Here is a 14,415-nt window from a genome sequence, read left to right as displayed (position 1 = left end):
ACTGGTGAATTTATATATCTGTATTGTCCTTACATAAAGCTATTTAGCAAGATATGTCAAGAGCTATAAAAATCTGAATAACACTTTTTGACTCAGTTATCTCATTCCTAAGAATTTATCCACAGAAAATGGTTAACCAAAGAAAAAAATGTGAAAAGTGTTTATTGCCGCAATGTTTGCAATAATAAAAAGATAATCAAGGGAATTAAGTTGTATTATTCAGCTAGAAGATTGTGAAGCCATTAAGATGGTAAACACAGAGTCCTTTAAATATGTATTTATTACAGTACTTTGCATTGTAATTATCTGTTATATTCCACTAAGCTGAGTGCTTTTCAACGGCAGGGACCTGGTTTTTATCTATCTTTGTATTTGTGGTACCTGGAATAGTGCCTGAAACCTAATGTGCACTTTAATAAAGGTTTGCTGAATAGGTAAATGAATACATGGAAATATGAAAACAGTTTTTTTGCAAAATAAATGAACAGATCAGAACACAAAATTGCATAGACTAGACTAGGATACAATCATGTGAAATATATCTATATGCATGTGATCAAAGACTAAAAGGGAATAAAAATTGAAGGGGGTTCTGTTGTAGAAGATGATTTTTTTCCTTTAATATTGTAATAATGCTTTAAGAAGAAATACAAATCAGTACAAGGAAAATGATGAATATATTTCTGAGAAATATTGCCCACTTTCGCCTGCTTGTTGGCTGCAGGGAGACTGAGTGTGGGTTGCTAAAGGAGTGGAGTGGTCACAGAGCTGCCACTGTACTGAGATGCCTGTGGCCTTAGCCACCAGTCTCCTTCCCATTCACTGCCAGCTAATTCATTCTGGGCTTGCTTCAAGTAGGAAAAATGAAAAATAACCATATAGTTTATGATATTTATGTAAAGCTAAATGTAAAGCTGGCCTTTTAATCCAAATTTTAAAAATTATATCATCAAAAATTAATTCCCTATTCCTATTTACTTGTGATATTGCGGATATTGGACCATCATTACTGTGTAATATAAACTCTGTCCTTTCCTCTTGTAATGAGCTCATCTCTAATTCCACTGAAGATGAAAAACAAAATAAACAAAAATCCTTAAATCACAGAGAGAGATCATGGTAAGAACATAATAGCTTTGGAATACTTAGACTCAATCTGTTAATAAAAAATATAACATATCGTGTATTATGTTATATTTTCATTGATTAGTAGATCGATTTCTACAGTATTGCAAAACTGCACACACACACAAATGCACACACGTTTTTTTCCCTGACAGACAACTCTTAGGAAGATTTTGATTGTATGAACTAGTTGTTTTTTTTTTTTTTTGAAACACTTGAATCAAGTAGAGAATCCTAAAAAAAGATACACATCTACCTTAATACCTAATCTTGCTTAAAAATATCAAAATGTATACTTGTTTGTTATTTATCAACACAACCTCATGATATAGGGCCAAGGTGTTTTTCCTAAATATGGGTTTGCCCGTTTTGAGTTGTCATCCCTTCAGCGTTCATAGTCGTGCTCTGCGATTCCCACTGGTTTCATTAAAGTGGGTTGGTAACAACACAGGTGAAACAGCCGGAGTGTATAATCCTCGTAAAGTTCCACAGCCCCCCACCCCCAGTCTTTTTTAGTTGTCTTGTCTACACCTAATTTGGCAGCAGGTTTTTTTGTTTGGTTTTTAATCTTCAAATCGTTCCTGTTATCCCTTCTCACCACTAATTGTTTCTCTTTGCACCTATATATTTTTGTGCTATTTAACCAAATGTGTGTGCTACCAGTAATGAGCAACGGGCTTCAGCAGATTTGGGTAGAATGAACCCTGGCCCTTGGTGGGGTGAACAGCTCGCTCCTCTGGCCCATGCTGGCTGCTGCAGCAGGGGAGACCGTGGGGCAGTCCTGAGCTGAGTGAGGTGTGAAGCGAAGGCTGCTCGAGCAAGTACTTACCGTGCCACTGCCTCGGTTGGAAAGCGATGGCTGTGCTGTGACAAAAGCCGTTGTCGTGAACCTAGAGGAACGGGGCTGCCAATTTGAAAGGAAAATAATAGGATGTGAATTACTGGATCGATATTTTTAAAGAAATCATTATGAGTACATACATGGGTCTTTTTTGTCCAGAGTGGTGAGGACAGTTAAATGCAGGTGAAGCTCTATTTATAGGAACAGAGATGGCATATGGACAAGGTTATCAGGAGAAACAGCGTTTGGGGCCTCTGGAGTTTCAAAACCAGCTTTTTGGCCTAATTTTTTTTGAAAGGTGCATTAAAGCCACTTTTTTTTTGTCTGTGTTATCTAGAGCCTGAGAAAGGAGCCACTTTTTCGCTCGTGTTGGGTGACCTTGGTCTTAACCAGTCTCTCTTAGTGGTGACAACAGGGATGTTCAGAGATTCTTGCTTTTATGTGTTCTTTATGGTTAGTTTTTGAGGTATTTCTCGGTGGTCCCAGTCAGGCTGGCTGGAGACTGATGGCTGCAGTGTCTGACTTAAAGCCTAACCTGGCTTTGTGGTTTGCAAAGAGGATAACTGGCACTTTCAGAAAACTTCTGCGTCTTCCTTCTTATGCCCACAGAAGGAGATTTGGTTCACTCAGCTCGAGTGAAATAGGCCCTTGAAATTCTTTAAAACTTTAACTCAATCAGGCAAGTGAGTGTGGCTGGGCAGTTCATCCTCATTTCATTTTTGTCCATGAGAAGTTCACTTAAAAGCTGATTGGGGGGAGATGGAAGGGGGGAGGGGCAGGGGGATGGGGAAGGGGAGAGATTGGATAAGGGGCGTAAAGAATGAGTATTAATTTGTAACAATGAATATGCTAATGAAAATTTTAAAAAATAGAAGCTGATTGGTTAATAGGTGATCAAAGCATACCTGAATTCTAACCCGTTAAGAAACTACCTTGCTTTGGAAGGTTTTGTGTCTCTGTTCCAAAAAAAAATAACGTTAATATAAAAATCTCTTTATTGAAATTTGACAATCCAACGAGCTCAAGCTGTGCTACAATTATTTCTCCAAAGAACTTTGGAATGAACACCTCTGATTTCTTAATGTGCAAAGTTCGTAAAACATCCATATTAAGGAGAGGAAAGCCATGTTTAGAAGAGAAAGTGATTAGATTTGAATCAGCAGCATACAAAACAGGCCGTGACCATATAAAAGTAACATATTTGCAAGTTTGATGTATTTATAATATGCATAGCTGTGGGATTTATCAAATATTTCAGTGTTTACACGCTGAAAGACCTGTTTATGGAGATTCAGAGATATACTGAATGGAATCTGTGCCTTCGAACATGCTTGGTCTAGTCAGGGAGGGTAAGATATACACAGCTAAGATAACTAACCAAGATGTTACTAGAGTGGCAAGTGATGGTATTGACACATGAGAGAGGAATTTAAAAACAGGGGTACACATGGAGGGTGAAGAAGAGCTTCCTAGAACAGGTGAAATTTCAAGTGGCCACGTGAAAGGAGAGCAGTGTTTGGATGAACTCATCAGGACAGGCTGCATTGCGTAAGGCGCCGGGTTGGTCTGGAGGAAGGAGAACAGAGTGTGAGCACTTGCCACAGGTGTGGAGTGTATGGAGCAGGTGCTGGTGGGGACAGTGAAAGCGGGTTGAGATAAAGGTTAGAGCACTGCCCACGCTGAACTTTCGAAGGAACACCGCGCTTAAATGCTCCTTACCTAGGGGTTTCCTGAGGTTAACACTTCCTCATAGTAAATTTCCTCACCTGGGAATAGTGACAGGACAAAACTTGAGGACCTTGATTCATCAGAATGGTTCTCTTGCTGGCTTGATTCACCGTTTGTGCATATTTTCAGATCGGAATGATAGTTAGGCCTTAGCATAGAGTCACTTAAGAACTTGGGGATGTGTGGAACAGCCTGTGGCTGTTTTGCAGGACAGGACTATCAAGCACTGTCTCCAGAAACCCTTTCCAGTCTGGTGAAAGTCATGGATGTGGCTGTCTTGATGGGCAGAGTTTGCCTAAGTCTTAAATAGAAATGGTATATATTTAAATAATTTCCCATTCAATTACTCTACAAACTTATTTTTTAAGAGCCCTGCCTCTCATGTGGAATAGGCTTGTTATCAAAACAACAAAGGGAGGGAATAAAAATCAACTTCCCTGTGTGTATGGAATATTCTGGCCCAGCCAGAACAAAAATGTAATTACAAAGAGGTAATCATACAATGAACTATACAGGAATTGGGGGAAAATATTGGCTCAGGCATTTAGGACCTAGATAATACTTGTTTATATTTGGTACAACCAGTTTCCCATATCCTAAATTCAACAGGGATAGTTTATTTAAAGCAACTAAAATGGAAAGTAATGTAGGTGTTTATGCCTCAGGAAGTGGCCCCCTTAAAAATACATTTTTTAAAACTAATTCTACTTATAGAAAGAGATGTTTTTCCAGAAACAATCTGCATTTTTTTCCAGCAATATTCCAGAAGTTAAACTATGTCTTAGCATGTTTATATGAAGTTCTAGAAAAAGCAAAACTAATCAAAGGTGATAGAAATCAGACTAGTGATTGCTTGGAGGCAGATTGACAAGGAAGGGGAATAAGAGAACTTTCTGGAGTGATGGAAATGCTCTGTATATTGATAGAGGTGTGGGTTTAGGTGAGCATTTGTCAAAACCGATCAACCTGTACTATTATGATCTGTGCATTTCTGTAAATTATACCTCAATTAAAAAGCTTTTCAAAATTATCTTAATATTTTTCTAGTGTTTTAAATTTTTCAAAATACCTTCTCCTACTTTTCACAGGTAGGAGAAAGGACCAGTATTGAAATTCTCATTTAATTATTTCTGAAAAAATTTTGAGAGAAATTTTAGAAACAGTGTGGGCCTTTCCTTAGAGTTTTTGATACACTGATTTCTTTCACGGCAAGAATGGCGAACAGCTCTTGAAGCAATGAAGCCGACTTCATTTGCCTGTGTGCCTCTCCCTCCGCCCAGCTTCCCTTAAACCCTCCCCTCCAGTGTGGTTCTGACTGGGCTTTGGGTCACTGGGTGAAAGAAAAGCTATAGCAGTCTTCAAGTGGGTTTTTCTGTCTCGTTACTTGTACTCAGGTAGACTTCAGACTTGGTAAATCCGCTGTTCCCCTTCTCAGTACAGTTGACAAATAAAACTTCAACGGTGATAAACAGGAACTGTTCTGAATAGCTAGGTACCCAAAGGTAACATGTCATCTTTTTATTCAGATATCCAGTTTAGTGCCTTACAAATATAGATAATATTTGAAAGATTGGGTGGGGGTGTTGAATGAAATTCACCCAGTTTTTTTCCCCAACTTCCAACAGGGCTAAGATCTAGAAACTACCTCCTTGGGTCCTGAACGCACTTAGATGCTGTTGATTATAAAGACATGTAAATAGCAGGACACTCAGATACAATCTAAGTGGTTTTACTCTGTCTTTCTCACACACTACCAGGTGTAAGCTGCCCTGCTCTGAGCTCTGTGCCAAAGGCAGAGTGTGCTCTTGGGGCAGAGCCATGGGCTCCAGAGCTGGCTGGGTTGGTCAGGGAAGAAGACAGGTGGGATTTCTTCTCAGTCCAGAGCCAAGACCTGCAGAAGACTCTTTAAGGGTGAGGGAGGGTGGGGGTACGGGGAGAAGGTGGACATCTGCCCCCTTTTATTACTTTCCTTGGGGCAGAAATTGTAAGTTCTTGGTGGCATTCATAACCCCTACTGTGTTACAAAGGGACACATTTCTTTCTTCAAATATAGAAACATAAACATAAACAAGATTGTTTTCTAAGTAGGGGATGTGCAGGCTCTGTATGTTCCTCTCTTTTGTTGCAAAAACTTCTTGAGGACGTGCCTTCATCTGTTTTGTTTACCAACGAATCTGTCCCTAAGTCCTGGGGCAGTGCAAGACAGGTGCTCACTAAATATTGGTGAAATTGGTTGAATTGGGCCACACAGAGCTGGGCATGGCAGCACCTAATTAAGAACAGCAGCCAGTAGAGTCAAGTCCTTTTTGCTCCTCACAGGAAGGAAAAAATTTTTTTGTGGGGAAATCAGGGCTTTATAGACCTCCACGGAGGATTTCCCCCAATGATTTCCTTGTGTGTCTTTCTTTTCTTTCTTTCTTCTCTTTTTTTTAATTCAGTGTGTGGGGTACTGTGCTTTACCCTGTGAATGAATGAATGAATGAATGAATGAATGTAATCACCCTGGGCTTTAGTATTCACATCTTTTTGCAGAAAGTTGAGCTAGAATATCTCTGAAGAGGAATAGTGTGAGGGTGAGGATCATTTTCTCCTGTCTCCAGCCTCAATCTCGAGAGCGAAGTAGCAGACTATGGGAAGAGACGGTACTGGACAGCTCTTATTGGTACTGGGGCCAGACAGTACCAATAAGAGTACTCCAGCTCTCAGAGAAATGAAAGGCTCCAGCTCTCAGAGAAATGAGCCTTGAGCCTGTGGTGCTGTGATGGGAATTGTGCCCCCCAGGCAATGAGCAGCAGTTTCATTGTCTGCCCCTCCACTCACTGTGTGGCTAATGATAGACCTCTATTTCCCCACAGGCCACTCCTCTCAGACTGTGCTGTGACAGTGATACTGGCATCTGGGGGTGTGGTGAGGTGAAAATACCCATTTTCCCAGCAGGCAGCCCGCTGATCCCACACATCAGGAGCACTTTCCCTGGGCATCTTGGGTTGGAGCCACTTATTACTAGGAACAGGAACGTTTCAGACATCGTCAAACTGAATGGAATGGAATTGGCCCAGCTGCCCTGTGCTGTTGGAGATTATGCCAGGGACGGCTCATTTGTGGTTCATGCCCTTGGTTTTCCCCTCCTGCCTTGTGATTCCTGGGAGAAAGAAGATCATTTTCTGGTTCCTTATTCAGGACTAGCACAAAGGACCCCATGCTATAAATCCTGTGACTATTGATATTCAGGTTCATGGCAAATCTTCCTAACCATCTTAATCCTATAAAAAGCTCCTTGAAAGAATAATACATATCAGCTGAGTTGGCATAGAAACATGGAATGATTTCAATGGAAATGCTGTTAAGTGCCATGATTTAGTATTGAATAGTCATTGGTACAGTTGCATGTAGATGCCGTTGTCTGGATTCTTTCCCAAAGATTTTGTGATTATGCACATATAATCTCCACTCCGCAAGTCTGTATCCCATGAGTTCCCTAACAAATGCTTTAAACCTATCAGTTGTTTCCATTCCACAAGCTCTATCATCTCCCCGCTTTCTGGAACATCTCACCCACATCTCCCCTGATTATAGCTGTGGTTTCTACTCTTAAAGGCCTACCTTAATTTAATTTTGATTTCTTTTTCCTCAAAACCTTCCTTTAGCATCCCAGATCTCAGTGAGCTCAATTTTGTGTAACAAGTCTGATTTGTGCTGTCATGATATTCTCTCCTCTGTTTACCTTGCATTGCTAGTTTTTAGTCACACCTTTCTACTTTAGGAAACATGAGGACGTGTCCTGTACAGGTCTATATCCCCAGCCCCTAGTGTAAAACCACAGTGCATATACCTCTAATATGGATCAAGGTCCTGCCTACACATGCCAACCGTGAGGTGTGTTCATTATCCCCATTATACAGATGGGAAAAGTGGGGTTCGTTTTGGCAGGAAAAATGTGAGTAAGATCACACAGCTAACTACTAAGTTTCGGGATAAGATTTGAGTGAGGCTTTTGACTCAAATTTCCTCTTTCTTTTTTGTTTGAGTTATTTTAGTTTTTAAATTGTATTTACTGATTTGGGTTGGAAATACATTCATGTAGTAAAAAAAAAAAAAAAAAAAATCCAAAGGGTCTAGGTCTAGGTCCCCTTTTTTTATACCGTACTGGTAACTTAATACTTGCTTCTTCTCCAAATGCCCTTATTTTCCTCCAAGAAGGCAGCTAACGAGTCTGACTTCTGCTGTAGCATCATTGCAAAATCTTGAGATGATTCTCTTACCCTTTTCTTATCCAGCTAATTGATTGCTTAAGGCCAGCTCATACCTCAAAAGGCCTCAAATCCAAATCTGCCTTGTCTGTAATCACTGCTCCCCTGGATCCAGCCTTCACTCCCTATCCAGATCACTGCAATCCTGCTGCCCTCCCTGCCTCTCCTCACCCCCTTTCAGTTCCTCCTAGGGTAATCTAGAACCCTTCAGAAATCTTCAGGGAGTCCTTCTACTTCCTGATTGAGTTCTTAGCCCACAGATTCTTAACTTTTTTTGTTAGGCTGTCTAGTTAGTTTTGGTAGTCTGCATAAAATAAAACATATAGGACCAAAAAGGGAACCGTTTATATTGAAATAGCTACTAAACTATTTTAAAAGAGCTGGCCCATGGCTCACTTGGGAGAGTGTGGTGCTGATAACACCAAGGCCACGGGTTCGGATCCCTATATAGGGATGGCCGGTTAGCTCACTTGGGAGAGCGTGGTGCTGACAACACCAAGTCAAGGGTGAAGATCCCCTTACCAGTCATTTAAAAAAAAAAAAAACTATTTTAAAAGCAAATTTTGATATAGTAATCTATGTGTTTCCTTATTAATACATTAAATAACAGAGGTCTCCCAGCAAGTATGATAACTACCACCATTTCAAATGATATTTTGAGAGACCGACAGCATCTATGATGTGATGTAATAATATCTGATTTGTTTGGTGATGAGTCACAGGTCCTTCTAATATCTGTGTGTTACCTACATTCATAATCAAAGGAAACGCCAAATTTCAGAGGCTAACAAAAAGGAACTGTTAATTTTTGTCTGTTTTCATTTATGGGCCCCAGGTTAAGCCCCCTTTCTTAGTCTGAATCTCAAGACTCTCTGTGGTCTGCTTTCTCATTTTCTGATAACTTTAAGGGTTTGGGTCTGTCTGCTCTCCCTGTGTGGGCTCTGCACCACCCAGATGGGAGATAAACCTGGGAACCACCATGTCCAGCCTGACCCCTGCATCTCTGTTCTTCTGTTTGCATCTGTGCAGGTAGAGGAAGGATGGTGGGAAGGTGTTCTCAATGGCAAGACTGGAATGTTTCCTTCCAACTTCATCAAGGAGCTGTCGGAGGAGTCGGATGAGCTCGGCATTTCCCAGGATGAGCAGCTGTCCAAGTCAAGTAAGGAAGTCCACCCCACCAAGCAGGAAAGGGGCCGGGGGACCGTTGGGCTCTGCCTCAGCCTCCCTTCTGTTCTGTATCCTATGCCGAGAGGCTGTGACAACAGCTCCCGAGTATTTTCTCAGTTATAATACCTTAACTCACTGCGGTTAAGTTTATCACTATAAAGGTGTGACCTACAGCCACTCTTTCTGTACATCTCTGGATAGGTGACTGCCAGTCTTCCTACCAGAGTAGTACTGTCTCATGGGTGGCCCGTGTTGCTGTGCCTCCATATAATTCTAAACTGTCGCTTACTGTAAGTTCATACTTATTTTAAAAATGAACCAAATGAGATTGTCAGTATTTCTCAGCATCCCTGGAGGAACTTGGAGAAAAATGACAAAAAAAAAAAAAAAAATTGATAGCAAGAAGTGCTGTGGACAAGACGGGTGCATGCCGGTTCCCTTAAAAGTATGCCAGGACAGCTGAGTCCAGGCCCACCGTGGGTGAGCACGTGTGTCCTTCTGCAATGGTGAGAACGAACTTCAGGTCTTTCTTTCTCCAGGGCCTGAAGGTCTCCCTCCAGCTTCTCTGCTGCCCTTTCCAGCTCACGGAGCAAAAGGTCAGGACCGGGAAGCTTTGTTTTCCCAGTCGCTAAGCCAACTTCCTACATGGGTGTCTGTGTATCTCACAAGAGTGTGCCGTCTTGAGCCAAGGTCATGGGTGTGAATGTTGTAGGAAGCTCAACTGTGTCATACTGGTGTGGCACGACCTGAGGTTGTGGACATTTTTTTTTCTTTTTTTGACAAGAGGGAGACAGCTCAGTCCTGCCAAAATAATTCTTAAATGCCTTCTTTTTCATTAAAAAAAAATCTGACTTGAATGGTGTTCTCATGTTAGTTTGTGTCTCTTTTATTTAACCAGTAGCATGATTGGACAGATACCCAATTTGGAGGTAAAGCTGTTTTCAGGGAAGTGCTCAGATGACCTCCTTGGAGTCTCAGCAACTCTGGATCATGCAGCTTGACATACATAGAAACAGCAGCACCAGCTGGTTAGCTCAGTGGCTTTAGCACTGCCTCTTCCCTCCACTGCCGAAGTCTGGGACCCTCCTACCCATGGACCTCACTCCATCCTGTGGTGGGAAGGACTGAAGGAGCATTTTGGAGCAAATGAGGTGTCTTAGAACTCCTATTGCCTTCTCCAGCTTGGGGCAGGGGGATTCTCTACTAACATGATCCAGCTAATGAGTATGGCCTGCAGAGGAGATGTCCTTAATCCCACGATAGTGGGAATTGCTATTGCTCCCAAAATCCATATTAGAATTTTAGCTGCCCTGGTGTCTTCTTTTGTACACTGGAATAGTATCGTACCTGGTAATTAGGTCCTATAATAACAGTACCATACCTCAGGGGCATTGTGGATCAAATGGGCTTTTTTGGAGGGAGGACTAAATTGGGTCATGATAATATCATTTCCATGACGAAATGCATTATGAGTTCCAATAGCAAAAATGCATATAAACTAACTCGCCCCTAGAAGGCCCCCAATCAATGGTAGTTCTCATTGTCAATGAAGATAAACTGTTGGGATATAACCAGTTAGTATCAGCTGCTTGGAGGCTGCTTGCACACTGATTAATACCGTGTTCACTGAAGCATCGTGTCTGCATTTGCAAATTACTTTGGGATTCCTCTACTGATGTAGAGAAAGAGATATGGAGAGGTATTGGACAACATCTTCAGGAGAACCTTGACCTCTTGGTATCCTGCCATCTTAGCTGTGCTCTCAGAACTGGAGGGTCAGAGACGTAATGCCTCTTGTATTTTTGGAACTATTGAAATAAACTGTCTCCTCTCATTCCAAGTCAATAATATGGACAGCTGACCTGCCTTACCCCTCAGCTCAAAGTGTATGCTGCTGGCATTCCTGGTACAGGAGGGTTAGGAAGCAGGGTGGAATAGTCTTCCCAATCATCTAGCCTTCCTTCACCTGCTCAGAAGGGGCAGTTTCTCTTATAGGGACTGCCCCACATCCCCAACATTCATTCAATTAAAAGCCTTCCATTTCAGGACCAGGAGAGCCCAGTAGTTTCAGCAGCCATGTTTAGTTGCCATGGAATCTGACCACTGGTGAAAGAGTTTTGAGGTCCCTGGAGACACATGGTCTCCCAACAAGGATGGATGTTTCTGATAAAGACTACATGGCTTTTATAGTCTTCCTGTTACATACAGTTAAGGAAAAGAGGCACTATCTCTCCATCTGTCTGTATCCATCCATTCATCCTTCTTTCTCTCCTTCCTTCTTTCCTCTCTCTATTTTTCATTCATTCAGTCTTTATTGAGCCCCCATTGTTACTAAGACACTGTACAAGGCATGAAGATATGTGAGAGTAGTTCAAAAAGTTCATGGAAAATAGATTTAAGAGATAAGACAATCTTTCCATGAAGTTTTTGAAGTACCCTCACGCAGAGACAAATCAGACAGGTTCCCTGCCTTCAGTAAGCTCACGTTGCAGAAGGGGGACACATAGATCAGCAGAAGTTCAGGAAAGTGGCCCAGGTGCTCTGTTAGCAGGTGTCTGTACCAGGGTGGGATATAAAGGCAGAGAGGCCAGTCTCCTGGGGATGTGGGGATGGGTGGTGGTCACAAAGGGCTTCATAGAAGCAGATTTGAGAATAATGTCCCTGTAGCTTGCTAGATTAAAATAATCGCCTGAAAGAGAAAAATAGCATCTCTCAGTGTTCTGACAGGATTTTCGGTAGCTGTTTACCCTCTGGATTTGCTTCAGTGTGTGACTGTTTTAAAATTTATATAATCAGATCAGATCACATGCAGAAATCATGTATACTGGTAGGATTTGTTTAAGTGGAACCTTTGGTTTTGGAGTGAATCTGTTTATTCTCTACTCCCAGAGAATGGTGTTAGTAGTTTCAATGTGCTTTAATTAAAAAACAAAACAAACAAACAAAAATCATTTTTGTTTTGAAATAATTATAGATTCACAGTGAGTTGCAAAAATAAACACAAAACTGTACGGGGAGGTCCTATGTACCCTTCACCCATTTTCCCCCAATAATAACATCTTGTGTAATTATAGTAAATGCATATTTACTTTTGCCCATAAAGCTTAAAAAGACAAAATGTAGTTAATGCACAAAAGACATCTAGCTTTTTACTCTGATATGAGCTAAAATGTACTTAATCAAAGTCTTTGTTAGACCAGCCCACTTAATACTCTTCAGAACTTAGTTTTTTACAGAGATTGCTTAATCAGTACATAGCTCTGGGACAAAGTCAAATTCCTAATGTTTGTACCATATTGGTAATTTTTAGAGATCATAGTGACGTCATATAAAAATCCCTTAATTAAAAAAAATTAAAAATCCCTTAATTTATATGCTACCAAACATTAGGGTGAGTTTTTTTTTTAAAAGATATAAAATCTGTATCTTGGTACTTATGAAGAGAACCTTGTGTACAATGAATTTTTATACAGCTCTTTGTTTCTGACACACACACACACACACACGCACACACGCACGCACACATACACTCCTACCTCTATATGTGCACATGTTTATTTGGTATTTGTACTCTTCACATTTCTACTTCCAGAAAGTATTTGAGGTAGTTATTGAGTGTTATGTAGCAATAGATGAATGTGATAGAAGAAATACTGACATTATATTTGTAAGGAAGTATGCCAGGACTGCTTGACACACGGTAGGGTTAAATAAATGCTTGCCATATATTTTATTTCTCTAAGGAGGCATTTTTATCTTTGCATGACAGGTGAAAATTGCTTGAAATTATTTTTCTCTTACTCTGATATATTTTTACATATGGTGGTTGGTTATGAAAACCTCTAAACCTTTTTAGATCTTTGTTCAAGTTAATCTAGTCTATTAAGGAAAAGAGTTACAACAGTTGGTTGATATTGGTTGATATTTTGGTTTAAACATTTTATCTCAGAAGAAAATTCATAGTTGTGTAGGAAAAAACTTTTTGCTGCATATTTATATTTGAAAACATCTTCATCATTCACAGAGCTTATGAAACCTTAAAGGTAGTGTTTAAAAAAGATTTTTATAAGCTTTTATTATAGAAAATTTCTAACATACATAAGTAAGAATAGTGTAATGAACGCCTGTGTACCCATCACCCAGCTTCAGCAATTATCAACCTATAGCCAATTTGTTAAAATTATAGCCCTGCACACTCTTCTCCTATATTACCTTGAAGCAAACTCCAGATATTATATAATTTCATCCATAAATATCTCAATATGTATCAGTAAAAGGGTGTCCTAAAATACTATTACACACATACACAAAAATTATGGCTATTCCTTAAAATAATTAAACATGTGGTCAGTGTGCACTTTCCCTAATAGTCCTTTTTTTGGATACATTTTGTTAGCTTGAATCTGGATCCACATAAGATATATCGCATTGTGATTAGTTTATATGTCTCAAGTCTTTTGAATCTGTAGATTTCTTCTTCATATCTCCTTTTCTTCTTGCAATTTTTTGCTAAAGAAACTGAGCTTCTTTGTCCATTAGTTTCCTGTAGTCTGGCTTTTGCTCATTTCATCTCTGCTGTGTCATTTAATCTGCATTCCTATATATTGATAATTAAATCTAGGGACTTGATTAGATTCAGGTTCACTATGTATGTGTGTGTGCGTATGTGTATATATATTTTGGTAAACCTACTTCCTAGGTGGTGATGGATAGTCCGCCTGGAGACTCATAATGTCTGGACATCTTTCTTTTTGAATGTCAGCAGCCACTGGTGATTATGACCCAGATCTAGTCACTCTTCAGGGCTTACAGAGTGGTGTCAACCAGGAATTTGTTTAAAGAATGAAATGGGCTCGCATGTAATAGATCAAGAGTCCAAAAAAAGTGTTTAGTAAATTAGGTTTTATAAAACAAAGCATCCAAGCAGTTGCATTAATAGTGTAGGAAGCATATTATGATGGTAGGGGTGGAAAGGAATTTAGAGATCATTTAGCCTGGTGTCAGATGAGGACACTAAAGCCCAGTGAACTTAAGTCCTGGGCATGGCCTGGCTTGTGAGTGATGAGGCTAAAATGACATGCAGGCCTTCCACACACTCTGATGTTGCCTCTATTATGCAAACGGAGCATCTGACAAATTTCAAACCCGAGTACAGTTTAGCTTGTTTCTTCTTAGTATCACAGATCATGATTAATTAATAGCCTTTTCACTTACAGTTGTGCACACACCACTGTTGCCTAAATAATATGAAATAGAGCTGATTACTAAATGTTATAATCACAGAATATCCTGACTATAGGAGTT

At 40.2% G+C, this 14,415-nt stretch overlaps 1 protein-coding gene across 6 annotated transcripts in view; it reads left to right on the top strand.

The window, feature by feature from the left end:
• SH3KBP1 (SH3 domain containing kinase binding protein 1) overlaps window positions 1-14,415 on the top strand; it is a 188,824-nt gene that overhangs the window by 33,390 nt on the left and 141,019 nt on the right. For 4 of the 6 annotated variants that reach the window (XM_063083073.1, XM_063083070.1, XM_063083072.1 and 1 more), the window contains exon 3: window positions 8,974-9,103. In XM_063083073.1, the coding sequence (XP_062939143.1) occupies window positions 8,974-9,103 (130 nt within the window). Of the gene's footprint in view, window positions 1-8,973; window positions 9,104-9,650; window positions 9,708-14,415 lie in introns of all 6 variants that reach the window. The other 2 variants (XM_063083071.1, XM_063083068.1) reach the window with 1 other exon arrangement.

The sequence above is a fragment of the Cynocephalus volans genome, chromosome X (genome assembly GCF_027409185.1).
Source record: "Cynocephalus volans isolate mCynVol1 chromosome X, mCynVol1.pri, whole genome shotgun sequence".
NCBI classification, from domain to species: Eukaryota; Metazoa; Chordata; class Mammalia; order Dermoptera; family Cynocephalidae; genus Cynocephalus; species Cynocephalus volans.
This window is presented reverse-complemented; position numbering and strand designations above follow the sequence as displayed.